Source organism: Myotis daubentonii, chromosome 2 (genome assembly GCF_963259705.1).
Source record: "Myotis daubentonii chromosome 2, mMyoDau2.1, whole genome shotgun sequence".
In the NCBI taxonomy this organism is placed as follows: domain Eukaryota; kingdom Metazoa; phylum Chordata; class Mammalia; order Chiroptera; family Vespertilionidae; genus Myotis; species Myotis daubentonii.
The window spans coordinates 183,586,640-183,606,826 of NC_081841.1; the positions used below are offsets into that span (position 1 = coordinate 183,586,640).

Below are 20,187 nucleotides of genomic sequence, written 5' to 3' on the forward strand. Positions count from 1 at the left end.
CAAGTCATAGAACCTGGCAGTCTGCCTCTGGTGCCTGCACACGGAGGCCCTGCATTATATCACCTCATGGAGTAGACAGTTGTCTCCATTTTGACACACAATTCTTATAATGCTATGAGAAATGAAGACATATACAGAGTTTGCTCTATGGACAACCACTAGAACTTGAGATGAAGGTTCATATAAATAGATGAAGAATATTATTGATATTTATCTAATGTACAGATACAAAAAGTTCTGGGGAAACATTTCAACATTGGGATGGACACTAAATACCATCTTATTTGGTGCTTTCACTTTTGGGAACCATATTAAAAGACAAAGTTTAGAGTCTCATACATGCATATACTTACATATGTATATGAACACACACATATATATAACACAAACACATATACATATATCTCCATTGATTAGATTATTCATTGCACATTTACAATGTGGAAGGAGTAAATGGTAAGGGTGGAGCTACATTTTTTTAAAATTTTTGTGTGTTCATTTATTTTGTTCTTTAAATTCCACATATAAGTTATATCATATGGTATTTGTCTTTCTCTGTCTGACTTATTTCATTTAGTACAATATCTTCTAGGTCCATTCACGCTGTCACAAATGGTAAGATTTCATTCTTCTTACGGCCGAGTATAATATTCCTTCTCTTTCCCCAGTACAACTGAGGAGATTTCACTAGTTCAAGGTCCCCTGCTCTGGTTACCATATTCTGAGATTCTTATATTCCAGTTTGAGTAAATTCATTTCCACTGACTAAGAAATATCATTGGTGAATGTTAAGTTTCAAAGGCTTGAATGGCTTTTATCAGTTGATGTATATGATACTGACACTCCTGAATCAATAACCCAACAGAGGACAAAAGGCCAAGGCAGAAATGAAAGGAAATGAGGGCTCTTTATGTGTATTTTTTTAAATATATTTTTATTGATTTCAGAAAGGAAGGGAGAGGGAGAGAGAGATAGAAACATTGATCGATACAGAGAGAGAATTATTGATCAGCTGCCTCCTGCATGCCCCCTAATGAGGATTGAGCCTGCAACCTGGGTATGTGCCCTTGACCTGAATGGAACCAGGGACCCTTCAGTCCTCAAGCTGACGCTCTAACCACTGAGCAAAACCATCTAGGGCTGTATTTTTTTATTGTAGAAAAAAGTGAAGGAATCTCTGAAAGCTTTCTGATGAATAAAATCTTACAACTGGAAGCTAGAAAGAGGAAAAGAAAATTGAGCACTTCTGTCATTTAGTCAAATGGTCTTTCTCTCTTTCCATCCTCAGGAACCTGAGAAATGCAGCTTAGGCTCTTAGTATCATGGATTTTCAGATAGGGAAGGGAGTACCAGCTTCCTGGGAAATGTGGATAAAACAGGGCCTGGGAGACAGGTCTAATAAAGAAACATATCCTGCATCCCTCGAGAAATACTGAGAGACGTACATTTTTAATTTACCAGAACCCCCCTCCCCCCCCAAAAAAATGAGGCCAGAAAAGTTCAAAGATTAACTAGCCTGTTGAAGGTGACAAAACCACCTGTGGAAGAATCTGTACTAACAACTAGGTTTTCTGAATCCACTAGCTTGTGTGTGTGTGTGTGTGTGTGTGTGTGTGTGTGTGTGTGTAATTCTTACAAGAATTTGATATATAATTATATGGTTAACTTTATAAAATGTGCTACCTAAGAGTCATCCAAAATATTATGTATTGTTTGCTATAATTTATATTTTATTCCCCATTCTAAGGTCACCAGAATTTTAATTTTAAATCCATTAATTTTAGCAGTACTGATTCATGCCAAACCCACTTTAAAAATAAACATATCACGATAATCTACAATATTGTAATGGGTGCTTTTAAAAACAAACAAGATTTTAACTGCTCATGATTGTTTTCAGTAGCAAACAATATTTGGCAACAATTGATGTCCACTGCCATTACCTTGTACTAATATGTTGAATGCCTATTTGAAGAAACCATTTTGCTTTGTCATGAGACAAAGAAACTAATTGAAGCTATCTTATGGAATTTTCGAGATGAAAGGCATCTTGGAGTTAGTTAGTCCAACTCTTACTTTTGCAGATGAACACATTGAGGTTTGGATTCCTGAACTCTTTTATCTGACGGCTGTGGCATTCTTTCATTTTAAATAGTAAAGTGGGATAATTTCACTGTTACAGTTCTTTCGCCAGCTAGAATGAATAACCCAATTCTACGCTTGTGAGTCCCAAAAGGAAACCTCCAAAGCTAAAGCAGTGTTGTCAAGCCACCAGTCCATACCTTTTACTGGCATCACCTTTCCGAGAACAAAAGCGCCCTCTCAAGTCTATTGTATTGCAACTAAACAGATAATGCTGGGTGTAATGGTGAAAACATAGCTGTTCAGTTTACAAACCATGTTACTTTGAGCAAGTAAATTATACTTTAGTCCTCTTATTTGTAAAACTTGGAAATGAAATCTATCTCACTGGCTCCTTATGGAAATTAAATAGACTAGCTAGCCTGTATAAACTACCATCAGTACCTGAGAGCCTGTTATTACTGGCTTCCTGTTTTTCTTTTCCATTTTCCTGACCAAGGTCACATGACTGATTAGTGTCCAGACAGGAGGAGAGAACAGACCTTTTAATTTCTTAGGGCAAATGTTCCCTCTACACAGAATTCTTCTATTGTTCATATTTAAGTCCTTTTTTGATAGCCTGAGAAGCAAACGGGACTGATGCCCCATCTTGAAAATGGTCAAGTTTCTATAGCAAACCATAATAATTGTAATATTACTTAAGGGATCCTTTCACAAACTTTTCTTAGAATTCTAGATGTGGCATAGTTAGTTTTTTGTTTGTTTGTTTGTTTGTTTGTCTTTGTACCTATAAAAGACTGGGAAATCTATAGTAGCTCAGAAAGGATAGGAGAAAAATTGAGTGTGTCTGTTATTAAATGAGCATGTTTGAATCTACTGGGAAATAGGACACAATGCAGGTCTTGGGAGTATACATATTTGACCAAAGCAAATAGATTTGCAGGGCCAACTGGGTGCTCAAATTTCAGGAGTATCATGAGGCTCCATCAGTGGTATACCTTGCTAATTTGACACCCAGAATCATTTTTGAAACATCCACCCTCTTCCATATAAAATTGTTGTCAGTGGTAATGAATAATAATAATCAGGACTTTTGCTGTTTTATTGAGATATGATTGACATACAGCACTGTGTATGTTTAAAATATACAGGATAATGACCTGACATACCTATATTATGTAATAATTTCCACAATAAGTTTAGTTAATACCCATTATTTCATATAGATACAAAGAAAAAGTTGTTTTCCTTGTGATGAGAACTCTTAGAATTTACTCTTACAAGCATTCAAATATACCAGATAGCAGTGTTAGCTACAGATCATGTTGTTCATCATATCCTCAGCACTTACTTAGAACTGGCAGTTGGTACCTTTAACCACCTTCACCCATTTCACACACTCCTCACTTTTTGCCTCTGATAACAAATCTGAGTTTTTTCTGGGAGTTTACTTTTGGTTGTTGTTTGTTTGTCTATTTTTTAGATTCTACACATAAGTGAGACTACACAGTACCTGTCTTTCTCTGACTTACCTCATTTAGCAGGATGTCCTCAACGTCTATCCAGGTTGTCCCAAGTAGCAGGATTTCCTTCTTTCTAGTGGCTGAATAACAAATATTATCTTCTTTATTCATTCACCCTATTTCTATACCTAATCTACCTATCTATTTTTTAATTAAATCTTTATTGTTCAGATTATTACATTTGTTCCTCTTTTTCCCCCACATAACTCCCCTCCTCCCAGTTCCCGCCCCACCCTCCGCCCTCACTCCCCACCCACTGTCCTCATCCGTAGGTGCACGATTTTTGTCCAGTCTCTTCCCCCATCTCCGACACCCCTTTCCCCCCCAAGAATAGTCAGTCCATTCCCTTTCTATGTCCCTGATTCTATTATAATCACCAGTTCATTCTGTTCATCAGATTATTTATTCATTTGATTCACTTGTTGATAGATGCATATTTGTTGTTCATAATTTGTATCTTTACCTTTTTCTTCCTCTTCCTCTTCTTAAAGGATACCTTTCAGCATTTCATATAATCCTGGTTTGGTGGTGATGAACTCCTTTAGGTTTCCTTATCTGTGAAGCTCTTTATCTGACCTTCAATTCTGAATGATAGCTTTGCTGGACAAAGTAATCTTGGTTGTAGGTTCTTGGCATTCATCACTTTGAATATTTCTTGCCACTCCCTTCTGGCCTGCAAAGTTTCTGTTGAGAAATCAGCTGACAGTCGTATGGGTATTCCCTTGTAGGTAACTGAGTTTCTTTCCCTTGCTGCTTTTAAGATTCTCTCTTTGTCTTTTGCTCTTGGCATTTTAATGATGATGTGTCTTGGTGTGGTCCTCTTTGGATTCCTTTTGTTTGGGGTTTTCTGTGCTTCTTGGACCTGTAAGTCTATTTCTTTCACCAGGTGGGGGAAGTTTTCTGTCATTATTTCTTCAAATAGGTTTTCAATATCTTGCTCTCTCTCATCTTCTGGCACCCCTATAATTCTGATGTTGGTATGCTTGAAGCTGTCCCAGAGGCTCCTTACACTATCTTCATATTTTCGGATTCTTTTTTCATTTTGCTTTTCCGGTTGGGTGTTTTTTGCTTCTTCACATTTCAATTCTTTGACTTGATTCTTGCGCTCCTCTGGTCTGCTTTTGGGTGTCTGTATAATATTCTTTATTTCAGTCAGTGTATGCTTAATTTCTAGTTGGTTCTTTATCACGACATCGAGGGTCTCGTTAGATCTCTTGAGGATCTCACTACATTTATCGGCAGTGTTTAGAAAATTATTGAAAGACCTTAAAAGTGTGGTTTTGAGCTCTATATCTTCCATTTCTGACATCTGCCTCCTGTTTCTTTGTCTCCGCATTTTTTATGCTTTCTTGGTGCAACCCCTAGTGGTCTTTATGTGCAGTCTTGTTGTAGTTAAGCCTAGATTGTTGTAGGTAATACTGGTGGGGATTTGACCTCCAGGCCAAATGGCTGTGAGAATCAGCTGTGTCTGCAGTGAGAGAACTTCTGTCCTCTAGAGAGGTGCTAATCTAGCCTTTGCCTGAGGCTATCCGGGAAATGCCTTTGTGCAGGGCTTGGGTGGGGCGGGTCGCACAGGATCAACAGGGTGGGCAGAGCGAGAAGTTATGGCTGCTCTCAGTCCTGTCCCCAGGGGCTCTGCCTCTCTGAGTCCCAGCAACTGCTGCAAACCTCGGAGAGAAAGCCGCCTTCGAGTTCTGACCAAAGCCAGACAGTCCCGCTTCTCCTGTTTGAGTCTGGGTCCCTAAAGACTCGTCCGGATCTGGAGCTCAGAGTCTGTTACTCCCTCCCGATTGAAAACGCCAACCACACCCTCAGCCACCAGCCCGCTCTGCGTGCACTCCGCACCTTAGTATTTGACTTCAGCACTGCGCCTCCTCTGAGTCTCGGTATGCATTTCTCTTTCCTCCTAGTTGTAGGACTTCCACTCAGCCAGCATTCCTGTAGTTCTGGGTGATGTCTGTTCCATCTTTTAGTTGTATTCTTAAAGTGGTTGTTCGAGGCAGCAAACTCCAGCATTAACCTATGCTGCCATCTTGGTTCTCCCCTATCTATTATCTATCTATCTATCTATCTATCTATCTATCTATCTATCTATCTATCTACCTATCTATCTATCTATCTATCTGATTTACCTAAATACCTATCTATCTACTTTTTACCTTTTAAGACTTCAAGAGGACTGAAGCCAAGGACATATAGCTAATCCAATAAACATATTCATTTTGGCAGTTTATTTCCATCCAAAATATCAGTAAACTTGAAAAAGAGAGATAAGGGATGTCTCCTTCTATTTTTTTTCTTCCATATAGTTGCCAAAGAAAAGTATAATTATTTTTCATTTGTATTTAGTAATGGCTGATTGGTTTTTAAAAGTTCTTTCAATACTGGTAAAGTCTTTATTTCCATGTTGAAACAGCTCTTCATTTAAAAGTAAATAGTGTCAACTCCCCTCTATTATGCACTAATGGATTTTAATGAGTTCATCACCACTGCCTTTGCATTACCCAGGTGAAAAGGATTATGAAGAATGGTGATGCTGCTGCTGTTGCATTGTTTAATTTAAAATTACAAATGTTTATCCTGTGTTTGTTGGAATGCCTTTATCAGTGGAGATCAAGGCCCCAGCTTACTGGAAGCACTGGAGAAAGCCACCACACCTCTGGCTTCTTACTGAAAATGAGACTAAACTATTGGATTTTACTCTCCACTATGGCTTGTCTTCCCTAAACCACTGAAAACCCTGGAAACAAAGCCTTTTACGTTTCCATCTTCATTATTTTGGCTGGGAGTTGTTTTGGCATTTCTCTGACATTCTTGTTTTGTGTGCTTGTTTTCTTTGGATTCCTTAGGGAATTTATTTGAAGGGCAACAGATTTATTGTCAAGCATGTTGGACTGTTTATTTTAAGACCACATTTTGTAGTTGTGGAAATTGACTTATCTGGAGAAGAACCAGAACTGGACCAGTGATTTTCAACTGGTTTGCCACAGAAATGTTTAAAACATGCAATACTTGACTATTGAGTCAGGAACACTGACCTCTTTTCCTTTGGATTGTGAAATAAAATTTAAAAATGACAACAGTGAACACAACAATAGCCTTCCAGTGTGAAAGAATCAAAATTATACCCTTTTTTTAATCTGATAAGCAAAAAATATATTTTCAATGTGCCAAAGAATTTTAGTAATTGGTTTATGTGTGCCATGGGATGAAAAACGTTGAAAATTGCTGGTCTAGACAGCCAGGAATGGTGAATGCTGTGCTGGTTAGGATTTCATGTAGCTCTAGGCAGGGGCCATCCTTTTATATATATACTAGAGGCCTGGGGCATGAAAATTCATGCACTGGGGGTGTCCCTCACCCTGGCTTGCGCCCAATTAAGCTTGTGGTACTTTGTATGGAAGCCCCAGAAAGCTAATACACAATGGATAATTTATTGAAAAATGTGATATTTTTAAAAACCATGTTATTGATACTTTAATGGAGATTACCACAATAATATCATAACCTTATTCCCCAAGGTTTTCCAAAGCTCTTCCTAACTGTGAATAAAGAGTAAAAATCATCTGAAGATAATTTTCTTTCTAAAAAATTATATATTTATCTCCAAATAAGCTGTCCCATCCGATATAAATAAGCATTGAGTGTTCTTTTATTCCAGATTTAGCAAATTATTACTGCCATATTCCTTGTTCTTCTAAATCATTTCTATTAACATTGTTGATATGAAGACTTTATATGGAGATGAAGATAAGAAATAGCTGATATTCAACTTAGAAAAGTTAAAATATTATGTGGTTCAACCTAATACACTAATATTAAGAGTCCTTACAGTTACCAACACACTTGATTTATCAAAAAGGCTCAGCTCCTTCAAGAATGTGGCTTAATATATTATAAATAGACTGAATGGTTGGCAGGAGAGATCACTTATGTTTGTGAATGATACCAAGTTGGCGGAGATTAACATTATCATGTAGGGCCAGACAGGAATGCAAAATGAAACAATCAATTTGAAAGAGTAATGTGCACTGGATGAAGTGAATTACAATTATGGTGCCTGCAATATTTGAAAAATGCAACAGGAATAGAAACGTTTACATGGACTGGGTCACACACAGAGGACTTTTAAAGTCACAGCCAATCACAGATGCAGGCTCTGCTGAACTTGCCCAAATGGGACCTCTGAGCCTTTCATTCTGACTGACCATCTGGACCTCATCATGTAGATTTTGGCTGCCACATTGAATAACTGTTGGCACCAGATCAATGATTCCATTCCGTTGTGGTATATGAATTTCAGGCATTAAGACATCCTATATAGTAAAACCCTAATATGCAAATCGACGGAACGGCAGAATGAATGGTCGCTATGACGCACACCGACCACCAGGGGGTAGACGCTCAACACAGGAAATGGCCCCTAGTTGTCAGCGTGCTCCCACAAGGGGAGCACTGCTCAGCCAGAAGCTGGGCTCATGGCGGGCGAGTGCAGTGGCAGTGATGGGAGCCTCTCCAGCCTCTGCAGCAGCGCTAAGGACTCCTCAGGGGTGGACTGCGAGAGGGTGCAGGCCAGGCTGAGGGACCCCCTCCCCCCATGCATAAATGTTGTGCACCAGGCCTCTAGTAATATCATAATATAAGCCAGTCAGAGAAAGATAAATATCACATGATCTCACTCACTTGTGGAATATAATGAACAACATAAACAAATGAACAAAAACAGATCCAGAAACAGAGAAGCATCAATCAGACAGTCAAACCTCAGAGGGAAGGGAGGAGAGGGTGGGGGTAAGGGGGAGAGATCAACCAAAAGACATGTACATGTGCATATAAGCCTAACCAATGGACACAGACACCAGAAGGGTGAGGGCATGAGTGGGGGGTGGGGGGCAATGGGGGGATAAGGACACATATGTAATACCTTAATCAATAAAAAAAATAAAATAAAATAAAGAAGAATACTATCCCTGCAACCCATTCAAACTCTCCTCACCTTTCAAGGCTTATTTAAAGGTCAAGGAAGTCCAGAAAGTCTCTTCCTTTTTATTTCTATAGGCCATAAACTGTATTGCTCAAACTTAACAGAAAGTCTGACATCAATTCTCTTCATATGTCAGTCTCAACTTCGAATTTGTAAATTCTTAGAGCCAAGGGCCAAGGGTTATACATATTTTGCACTTCAGTCTAATTTATATATAGCCAATGAAAACATTAGTAGGCTTCATTAAGCAGATTTAATAAAGTTAATGATCCCAGCAATAAAAACAGCAAAATGTAGATTTGAGAGCATGAAAGGTTGAGAAACTTGTGTGGCAATAGATGAATGTGGGTCTTATTCTTTTGATTCTTGAACCAAATTTCCTCATTGAGACACAAGCTATATACTTAACTTTCATGTCAATCTTATCCAAGGTGATATTTATATATCTATACAATTTTATTACATGTTAGATTCAAGTAAATAAAAGGCCAAAGTTTGGTTGAGTGGAGATTCATGTAAGATTCCTTACTCAGAATTTGTAGTTTTATGTGCTATAAAGTGTACTTACATGAAAATAATTTTTACTGGGCTTTTGTCTCTGCAATGTGGAGGTACTGAGGTTTCTTTCTATACTAAATTTTTTTATGTTTATTATACTTCAGATTTATTATCTATCCTAATGTCTCTATAAATTAATGTTTTAGCATGATTTCTCAAAGTTGGTTATTTAAATAAATTTTACATCCTCCATTATACTGTATATAATAATATCATTACCCTTTAGTCAATGTAATATATATGTTTGAATTTATTATTGCTCAATCTTGAACCAACATTACCCTTAACTCTTTTAGTTATAATAATGCGTCTTTTTTGTTTTTTGGAAAACAATTTGAGTCTAACTGGATGTCGTTAAATCCTCAGGCCATGGTAAGTGTGACTGTGGAAAGTGCAAATGTGACAAAGGATGGTCTGGGGATGCTTGCCAGTACCCAACTAATTGTGATCTGACAAAGAAAAAAAGTAACCAAATGTGCAAGAATTCTCAAGATATCATCTGCTCTAATGCAGGTAAGAATTTGATTCTATGAAGATTCTTAAGTGAAATAATCAAATTTGGGCTTTTAATGGAAGTACTTATGCATTTTGGAGTGTTGAACCTCTGAATGAAACTGCTTCTGAGTATATTTTTTAGAAATGAAATTCAGACAAATCAATAGAAAAAAATGTCACCTTGCTGGGACTGGCAAGTTTGATGTTCTCCAGCTGTTCTAAAGGCCTCCTTCAAGTAGGAAATTCACTGGAAACAACACCCCCATGGCATTTTATGTACATTGTCAGCCCTGATTTTGAATGCTGAAATAAATCTTTGAAAAATTATTTATATAAACTGACTTAATTATTTTCTGTTACAGATCCAGATTTGTCAGCCATCAAATAAAACCAAACCTTTTTAATTAAATAGAAGTTTCTGATGCACTATGTGAAACTCATTAAAGAATAGTGACAGCAAGCTTTTTTGTTTGATCAAAATATTTTTACCTCTCACAGAAATCATTTAAAATATATTTTTAGAAATTTAAAGAAAAGCTGTTAAAATTAATTACCAAAACCCTATTTAAAAAATAAAACAACTACAGTTTCATACCGTTTCAATTTCAATGGTTTTCAGCCAGTATTACTATAATTAAATTCTCTTAACATTTGGTCACATGGAGCCTCAAAGTCAGCTTTTCACAACCTGACTGGACTTGAGAATGTTGGTGTCTTAAACTAGAGGCTGTGATTCAGTTGTCTCAGGGTATGGTCTGGACCAGCCGTGGGCAAACTACGGCCCACGGGCCAGATCCGGCCCGTTTGAAATGAATAAAACTAAAAAAAAAAAAAAAAGACCGTACCCTTTTATGTAATGATGTTTACTTTGAATTTATATTAGTTCACACAAACACTCCATCCATGCTTTTGTTCCAGCCCTCCGGTCTAGTTTAAGAACCCATTGTCGCCCTCCAGTCAAAAAGTTTGCCTACCCCTGGCTGGACTATAGTTGATTTTTAAAGCTCTTGTGTAATTCTTATGTAGATCCAGCAGTCTGAGCCTTTGCTCCTCCTGTTATAAGCAAGGATTTGACGACAGGCATGAGTATCTTCCGTCCGGAAGCTCACTTTGTTGGTAGAGTCCTGCAATCAGAGATAAGACCTTTCCAGTTTTTGATTTGCAATGAATTGCTCTTGTGCAGCCTAAGTGCAGTGAGGCTGTTCTGCTCTTGCTCCTGGGAATCAGAGCCACGTCCACTGCAAGATGTGAATGGACCAATCAGGGGCCATGACTAATAGGTCTCAGCAGCCAGGCCACTTTCTGTGTTGACTGATATTCTTGCTTCTTTCAGTCTTTTCTTTTCTCGCAATCAGATTTCTCTACTTCCAGTTCATAACACCCACCCCTCCAAATGTGTGTGCACCCACACGCTCGCCCCTCACACCCCCACACAGCTTCTTCTATTGTGAAAACTTTATGCTTTCCAAACTTTCTTAAGTAATAATACTTGAATTTTGTTTGTTTCTTTGTTCTTTATTTTTTGGATTTATTTATTTTGTTTTCAAGTTAAATTCAAGGTATTGGGTTTTGTGTTTTGGGTTTCTTCTTCTTCTTTTTAATAATATACTCAACAGGTAGATTTTAGCTTAGGAATCCAAAGATGTTTCAACATAAGAAATCTAAACATGTGATGCACTACATTTAGTTATCTTTAAGGAGAAATTTTACAGAATTCTTTTAATAGATAAAAACATTTAGTAAGGTACAAAACACATTTCTCAGATATCTATATCCCTATATTTTTTAACATTAATACAAAGCTTTGATGCAATCTGCCATTCATATTCCAGTTTTTTCAATTGACCCAACAATGTTTATTCTTTATAGCCTATAGTCAGTCCTATTTTGACCAGCCTAGTTCAGGACCACTCCCCTCAAATTGCATTCATGTATGAGTTCTTTCTACTAATCTTTCTTTCCACTTCAGATTACAATGTGGTTTTCTGGAAGTAGCTTGGAGCAGAAGAGGAAAAGAGATAAATGGAGTGGGGCATAAGACTGAAGGGCAGGCTGAGATGGAGCTGGGGACTAATGGAGTTCCAGAATCTTTTGACTCTGTAGGGGGCCAGAAAGGCCAGCACAGTCTGCAGGGTGAAGTAACGTGTGATGCCATTGCACAAGGGTATAGGCCAATGTTCAAGACTGGGGAAGCTGCCCTAACCGGTTTGGCTCAGTGGATAGAGCTTCGGCCTGTGGACTGGAGGGTCCCAGGTTCGATTCCGGTCAAGGGCATGTACCTTGGTTGCGGGCACATCCCCAGTGGGAAGTGTGCAGGAGGCAGCTGATCGATGTTTCTCTCTCCTCGATGTTTCTAACTCTCTATCTCTCTCCCTTCCTCTCTGTAAAAAATCAATAAAATATATTTTAAAAAGAAGACTGGGAAGCTATCCGAGAGAGACAGCTACATTAGTCAGAAGGATGTGTCTGTGCTAAAATAATCTGGCATAACAGAAGACCAGTCCTAGGACCTGAGTTAAGAAGCAGTATGACATAGCATGAACACAGGAGTCTGTCACTTTTGCCAGGTCTTCCATATGCCATATCTTGGAGCCTCAATTGTGATTTCTCCTTGGTAGGTGAGACAGGAAGTCTTTGAGCTGTTGTAAACTTCCTACATCAGCCAGGAATGGTTCCAATGTGTGGAAGGGAGTGAGCCTGCCTGTGGGAGATGTCAGTGAGAAGTTGTAGAATTCAGAGGAAGAGACCGTTTCTTCCCATCTTTCCTGAAAATAACTATTGCATATACTCCTATGTTATACCTCTCTCTCCAAAACCACAAAGCCTCCAGGAATTCCAACAGATAAATTCTAAAATTTTTCACCAGTAGTCTTGATCCTCTACTATCTGGCTTCAAGCTACCCTTTTCTCCAAACTCAGGTCAGATGCTTCACTGTTCTTTAATTCCCCACTCGTAATCCTTAGCTCAAGCTCGTTCCTCAATATCACATCTTTTCTTCATTTCCACTTGTTGAAATTCTATCCATGGTCAAGTGCCAACTCTAGAACTTACTCTTTTATTGTGCCTTTCCTCCTTCACAGAACCAGACTAGGATTTAAGTTTATACTTTCTATAAAGCATTTGTCACAAATCTATTGCAAATGCCTTTGTATCATCTGGTTTTATATATATAAAAAATATTATAAATACATACATATATACATACACAAAGATTAGCTAAAGCAGGTTTACAGTTGTATGTGAAACACAGAGTTTATTCTTGTATTACTATTTATTATCTTATTATTTTTTGTATTACAACTGTAAGCCTACTTTTGCTCACCCCTGTATAAATGATTAATCATCTAGCTCTTTCTGCCTGGTCTATGATTTACTTAGTTTTAATTTTATTCATCTTATTATCTCTTATAATTTTATTCATCTCATTATCTTCTATAGTTTTCCTCTTATTACCTCCTATAGTTTTCCAATAATATAATAGGCAACAAGAAAATTTAATGGATACATATGTGGATGGTTGAGAGACAGCATAAATGTGACAATGAAAAATAAGGTTAATAATTAAAGAAAAAATTGAAATGAGGCAGGACCATGAATTAGAGCACTAGATTTGAAACAAACTTTTATAAGTTAAAATCATTTTCAGAAAAAAGCACACAAAAAACAAAGTTTAATAAAAGTAAAATTCATACATGCATTCTCAAGGAAGAAAAATAACAAACTCAAATTCTGCAAAATCACACATTTATATGTGACTATAAGACAAAAATAAGTGTTATAGCTAATAACAAATTTCAAGTGACTAGAGTAACAGAATCACAGAGGGTCTGAAAACAGGGGTGCATAAATATAAAGTGTACCTGAAGAAATATACTAGGTATCTTAATGGGAGAAGAGGTAAAACCCAAAGTTTTCTGAAAGACTACTATATACTAGACACAGTAGTGTTTTTAGAAAGATGATTGGATGATATTTATCACTTGGTCCTCACAGCAGCTCTATGAGGTAGATATCATTTGTAGATAAGGAATTTGAATTAAAGATGAAAGTAATAACCTCAGGAAGGTGTAGGTAGCCCTGGCTAGTGCGACTTACTTGGTCTGGCATTGTGCCGTGCACCAAAAGATTGCTGGGACTGATTCTTGGATAGGGCACATGCCTGGCTTGTAGGCTTGATCCCCAGTAGGGGGTGTGCAAGAGGCAGTGGGTTAATGTTTCACTCTCACATACATGTTCCTCTCTCTCCCTCTCTATTCCTCTCTCTCTAAAAATCAATAAAAATATAGCCAGTGGGGATTAAAACCTGGATTTGGCTACACGTCTACCTAAATCCAAGATTTTCAAGTAGGTCACATATAGAATCTCCAGTATCGAGTGGCTCAAATCATTTATCAATATCATCTCTGGTTCCTCCCTATTCTTCTCCAAGTCAAGCCCTATCAGTCACCAAGTTTTGTCTGTTCTTCTACAAAAGTGCATTTGTTTCTTTCTAAAGTCCTTGCCATCACCTCGGTCAGCTTCTACCTTCTATGCAATAATCCTTTCCTCGTATCTACTTTTCCCCTCATTTCAGCTTATTCTTTGTATGACAACTAGAGTAATCTGATAAAAATTCATAAATTACCACATGACTCTATTATAAATATATTTATGGCTTCTCATTATTCTTGGGTTACAGTTCAAAATTTTTAACATGATCTATAAGACTTCCATAAATTGCACCTTTAGTTGCCTAATTCTTTTTATGCCACTTTTCACATTATTGTTCTTCACTATCTCTCATTTCTTTTATTTTTTTTTTGTTTGGTTTTTAGTTTTCAGCTTAAATAAGAGCTACTTCTCCAGGGACCCTATCTTTGACTTTCAGGTGTCAGTTAAATCCCCTTGCTATGTGCTTTTGCAACACTTTGCACTTCTCCATTTACTTTGTCACATTGAGTTCTGCTCATATAAAAAATCTGAGAGAAGGATTTGATTGAGTTGATCTGTTATATTCTAGAGTCTAAGGTAGTGTCTGGTGAGTGGTAAAGTCTCAATTTATCTTTAATGTTGTGATGATCAATTCAAAATTGAAAAATAAATATTCAAAAGGAAGTTCCTTAAATGAACATTCTATCTCTCGGTATCATTTAAATGCTGTTTTACTGTCAGTGAAATCACTCTCAGGAATTGAAGTGAAATCCTCAAACTTGGCTGAATATGTGGTATATGGTAGACCAGATAACTCCAGCGCCTCTATCACCCTGAGCTGCCTTGTGGTTCTGATGAGCTCCTAGGTTTCTCTGCCTAAGAAAGCCCATTCTGCTCCCTTGTCATTAGAATATGTATATCAGTTTGACACTGTGGATAGCAAATTATTAGGGGCATCTACATTTTTCATTTATGCATTTAATAATGAATTCCACAAATGTTTATTACATAAATAGTATGCTCAAATATTGTATCAAGCATTGAGTAAATGCTGGTGAGGCAGATAAGTAAGGTTACTTTCCTCACAGTGCTTAGAATTTTCTGCTTTAGTTCATTTCAGACCCAGGTAAATCAGAAGGTATTCATTCACGCATTGATTGGAAGGACATGAATAAGCAGCTTTGCACTGAGGAGGTCAAATTTAAATTCATGAAACTATTAGAGGTCAATCATAATGGCTGTGCTAGAAAAAATAATTTCTGTGCTACAATAATCTTAAGAAAGAATGTCTTGTCATCTATCTCATCATACCCAAAAAAGTACATAATTTCAATAGTAAATTGATTTGAATTTTCTCTCTTTGAAAGAGGTTAAAATTCATTAAGTATAATTTATATGCATTTGACAAATAATTTTTGCTTGGTTTTAATGGTTTAGGTACATGTCACTGTGGCAGATGTAAGTGTGATAATTCAGATGGAAATGGACTTGTTTATGGCAAATTTTGTGAGTGTGATGATAGAGAATGCATAGATGATGAAACAGAAGAAATATGTGGAGGTATGTATATTAACTGCAGAAATTAATAAAGTACTTGATTTTTCACTTGTTTCATTGTGCTTTTATCTCTCTATAAATTTCTGTACCAGCTTTATGAATTTTATCTGAACTTACATTATTTGGAAAACATTTTATATAAGGAAAGTTATACTAAGGCATTCAAAGTAACTTGTACTTTTTAAATGCAAAATCAGATTATTGCTGGAGGAGAGTCAGATCTTATGTCAAGCAGGCCAACTACATAGTTCTGAAGTGGTTGGACTTCATCTTTTCTGCTCATCTTATCTGCTTTTATTGTCTCTTTTCTCCCAATCTTTCAATTGCATATTTTATTTTCATTCTCTTTCTACATCATTAACCTTTAAATGGTCTCAGGTCCTATTGGAGACATGAGGCCAATAGGTTTATTAGCTTAATATTTACTTACTCCCCAACACACACATACAGATAACATTTCTCATGATCTTTTCTATGTACCACCATTACTCAAATCATTTCTGTCTGTTGTACTAGTGATTGCATACTTGCTAGTGCCAATCACTGGTACAACATGAGGTAATGCCAAAGACTGTACTCTTGACCCCTCACCAATGAGAACTGCATCAGTGCCCAGGATGTGGCGTTCCATGAGAAGATCTGCTCCTCGCCACCCATAGTGTCCCTCTCTTCTGTTTACCTAACTGCAAGCCTGTTCCTAAAGTTTCAATTTGCAATCATGACCGACACAGGAGAGGAAAGTAGAGAACAATGAAAATCCCTTTAGTTTAGGTAAACCCTTCTCTGCAGTTAATAATTTGTTTTAGTGTGAGATCGTCTTTCTATTAATAAGCAATTGCTTATTTCATTTATCTCTGACAAGATTCCAGTTCATGGAATCCTATCCTGTTTGCAGAATGGGTGATTTCAAAAGAGTATTTCCTTGGAAGGATCAGGGGAACCAGAGGCCATTGAGAAAGGGTCAATAACATAAGACAAACTGTCCCTTTGTTTACTAAAACAAATTAGTGCTTCGATTCCCGTGGTCATCCAGATATTCTTATTTAGGTCTGCTTGGTTCTTTCTCTCTGGCTTCATTGCTGGGCAATCCACCAGGATAAAGCAAACAAATGCAAAAGTCTTCTTTTTTTCAAGCCAGTGACCTAAGCTAGATACTGCTCAGAGAATTCTGCTAAAGAGCTCAGTCCAAAATAATTAGAACAATTAGATAAATACACCCACAAATATGATGTATTTGTCTTCCTGCTGTTTCAGTTACAATTATTACAAATCAAAAAAGAGGAATGGAACATGCTTGGGGCCAAGGTGTTCTGATGCAGACCACCAAAGCAAAGTCAATTTGCCTTTGTAAATGTAAACATTTAACTTGAAACAACACAACAGGAGATTGTTAACTCTCAACCTTTCACTTAGATTTCCATTTGTTTGAGGCTTAAGCAATTTCATGGTGCAAAGTCTCTGACCACAGACCCCAGCTTTCTGGTAAACACTCTGGGGGTGACATTGACTGGGCTTGTAGATCTTTCCACCTGTCATTCACAGGGAACCAATCTGTTGAGTGGTGATTCTACAGCCCATCAGTGAAGCAATGCAAAATGAGATTTTCTTGTTCCAACAGTTTATACAAATCAAAGAATGATCTTTATTGTCCAGAATGTGTATTGCCCTGAAGCTTTTATTTTATCTCAATTATTCAGATGTCTTGTTACAATATTTTCATTTGAGTTATGAGGATATCTGCTTACATTTCTATACTTGCAGAAAGGTGTAGCTTCACATGATTTTTCTTTTCTTTTTCACCTCTACCTCAATGATTGTTTTTAGTAAAACTGAAATTGAATACTAAATTTTATAAATATACAAAGATTTTGGTGGGAAGAATGTAGATTTATGATCATTTGCTAATGTCAAAGTAATCCTTACATATGTAGCAGCTTACATAAATTTCCTGAAATTACAGAAAAAATAAATTCTGGTTTAAGAAGTTAATCAAGTTTTTTTAAAGAACTGGCTCATAGGAAAAGCTTTCAGTACACTGTTGTCTTGCTATTTTCCAAGGTAGCCCTCAAGTTTCTGAGGCTTGTGATATAGCATTTTAATGTAATATTGTGTGTGTGTGTATGTATATGCAGAGATATTTAAGTTCATAAACAAAATGTATAATACATACATATAATTATAATATGTAATTATAAATATAAATGTATAATTTAATAGCCTTTATATTTACTTATGTGAATAAATTAAAATTAAATTTGTTGTGGAAATTATCATATTAGACTAAGAAGAGGTGTGTGTTTTTTTAAGGGTTTCTCAGTTACTGCTTATTCAGACAGAAAACATGGAATTGTATGCATGGGTCTCTTCCTCTGTATCTCATTAGAACAGTTTCTCTTCACCTCTTGTTCTTCCTCTTTGTCTCTCTGTTGTGTGTCCGCTTGAAAGAAGTCTCATCTGAAGGACAAGAGTTTCACAAGAAACCCTACTGAGACTCTTGCCATTGGCCAGGTTGCCATAGTGTTTAGAAAGAAAAATAGCTTCTCAATCAGTTTCCTATGGATGCTCTGGAATTATGGCTGTGGGAGGAAAAAGAGGGAAGTTCAAAGACTTTAGCCATAGACTCTGATAAAACATAAATTCCTATATTACAGAAAAAAATTAGACTAAAACACAGTGTGACCCTGGTTTTTATCATATTTACAAGAACAAGAAACACACATTCATGTTTGGAAGGCATAACTACAAAAAGGGAAGACATAAGAAGGATGTTAAAATCCTGACTCATAGGAAAAGCTTTTAGTAGAGGGTTGTCTTGCTATTCTCTGTGGTAGCCCTCAAATTTCCGAGGCTTGTGATATAAAAGAATTGCCATCTTTGGGAATTTGTAGAAGGACTGATAGATACGGATGCAGGAAGTGATGGCATGATGAGTCATTACAGATTCATTGGTTGTAAGTACAAACAAGTAGGGTAACCGTTTGAAAGGGTGTGGTGATATCCGGACACAAAATGATGGGGTGCCTTTACCTACCATTTGTGTCCCCTTCACAGGTATGGTGGGAATTTGACTGTGAGATCCAAGGTCTAGGATATTTCATTGATCTAAATGAGTTCTAAACATTGATTTAGCTGAAAACCTTTTTCCATGTGGTGGAACACAACAGCTTGTGGGATACAGTTGAATGGAAAGATGAAACATTTCCTCTGGTTTAAGCAATGGTTCAGTCATTAATAATATGCATCCAAGTAAATACACACCATTGGTTTCTCAGTAGTTGATTTCATAAATAAAATATTTTAATGACCAATTCAAGAAGTGCCCTTAGAGTAAGTACTTAAATGCATTTGAGTTTGGTGCATACATTTGAGATTTGAATGTAATAGACTTTCACAGTCTTTCCTATCATTTCTTTAAAATGCATTCATTTTAATCAGCTGCCTGGCTAGGACAAGTTAGAGGACACTTTGACTTGCTCGATGTGTGTGATTAGGTAAGTATAGGCATAACTATAATGTTTTGGGGGAGAAACTGCTTGATTATTTTAAGCAATAAGTGTGAAACAGATATATTATTTCAGAAAGCAACAATGACCATAAAGAGGTAGAAAGTTAATTCTGCTTTTAAAGTTGCTTTTTTCCTCACTGTATAAAATTCATTTTGGGTAAAGGCCATGGAAAGTGTTACTGTGGAAACTGTTACTGTGATGCTGGTTGGCATGGAGATAAATGCGAATTCCAGTGTGATATCACCCCCTGGGAGAGCAAGCGAAGATGCACATCACCAGATGGCAAAATCTGCAGTAACAGAGGTGTGTCATTCATACACATTACTATGGATTTGGGAGGCAAACAGAGCTCTTAATTGTTAACACTCCTTTCTCTGCATTTCCTTCTGTGTGGGAGGAAGTCATCTTTGATAGTCATTGACTTTGATGAAAATCAACATTTATTATACCAACAATTTTCTCTTTTTTGTCTTTTATTGAGTAGAAAACAGAAAAATTAGAAAGCTACTGTCATTCATTAAGCTTCACTGAACAAATAGTTAACATAGGAACTGTAATTTCTTTGGCGGCCGTCCAGAAATAGCATAGTGCAGCTAAAAGGCAATTCTTGTAGATACTTCTGTTAAATGTCTCTTGACTAACAGAACCATCTACAGCATGAGCATCTAATTATCCAGAGAACATTAAAAATATAAAATCTCCTCTTAATGATGAGTCAATTGAAGTCTTGGTTGAAATACAAAATTGACATAGAGTCATTTAACTTCTATATACAATAATAGAAATATCATATTGAACATAATATATTTGGAAATGGTATCAAAAGCCATATGAAATTTAGACTGGCCTTAGGCATACATTTTAAAAAATATATTTCTATTGACAAATTATCATTTAAATTAACTGTTGATATAAACTGTAAATTCGTCAGCTGGACTGATGGATAAAGAGAGTCATGCTGTAGGTGTTCTTTGCCTACCTGATGAAATGAATAAGTGGTCATATTTCCTTCTATAAAAATCTAGAAACTGGAAAAATATTTTTTCATTTCTATAAGTAAATGATGCATTG

The 20,187-nt window shown here is 36.7% G+C and overlaps 1 protein-coding gene across 1 annotated transcript in view; it reads left to right on the forward strand.

The window, feature by feature from the left end:
* The window catches only part of ITGBL1 (integrin subunit beta like 1), a 211,323-nt gene that overhangs the window by 83,548 nt on the left and 107,588 nt on the right, over positions 1-20,187 (forward strand). The window contains exons 3-5 of the mRNA XM_059685058.1: positions 9,514-9,660; positions 15,491-15,613; positions 19,279-19,419. Of these exons, the coding sequence (XP_059541041.1) occupies positions 9,514-9,660; positions 15,491-15,613; positions 19,279-19,419 (411 nt within the window). The remainder of the gene's footprint in view (positions 1-9,513; positions 9,661-15,490; positions 15,614-19,278; positions 19,420-20,187) is intronic.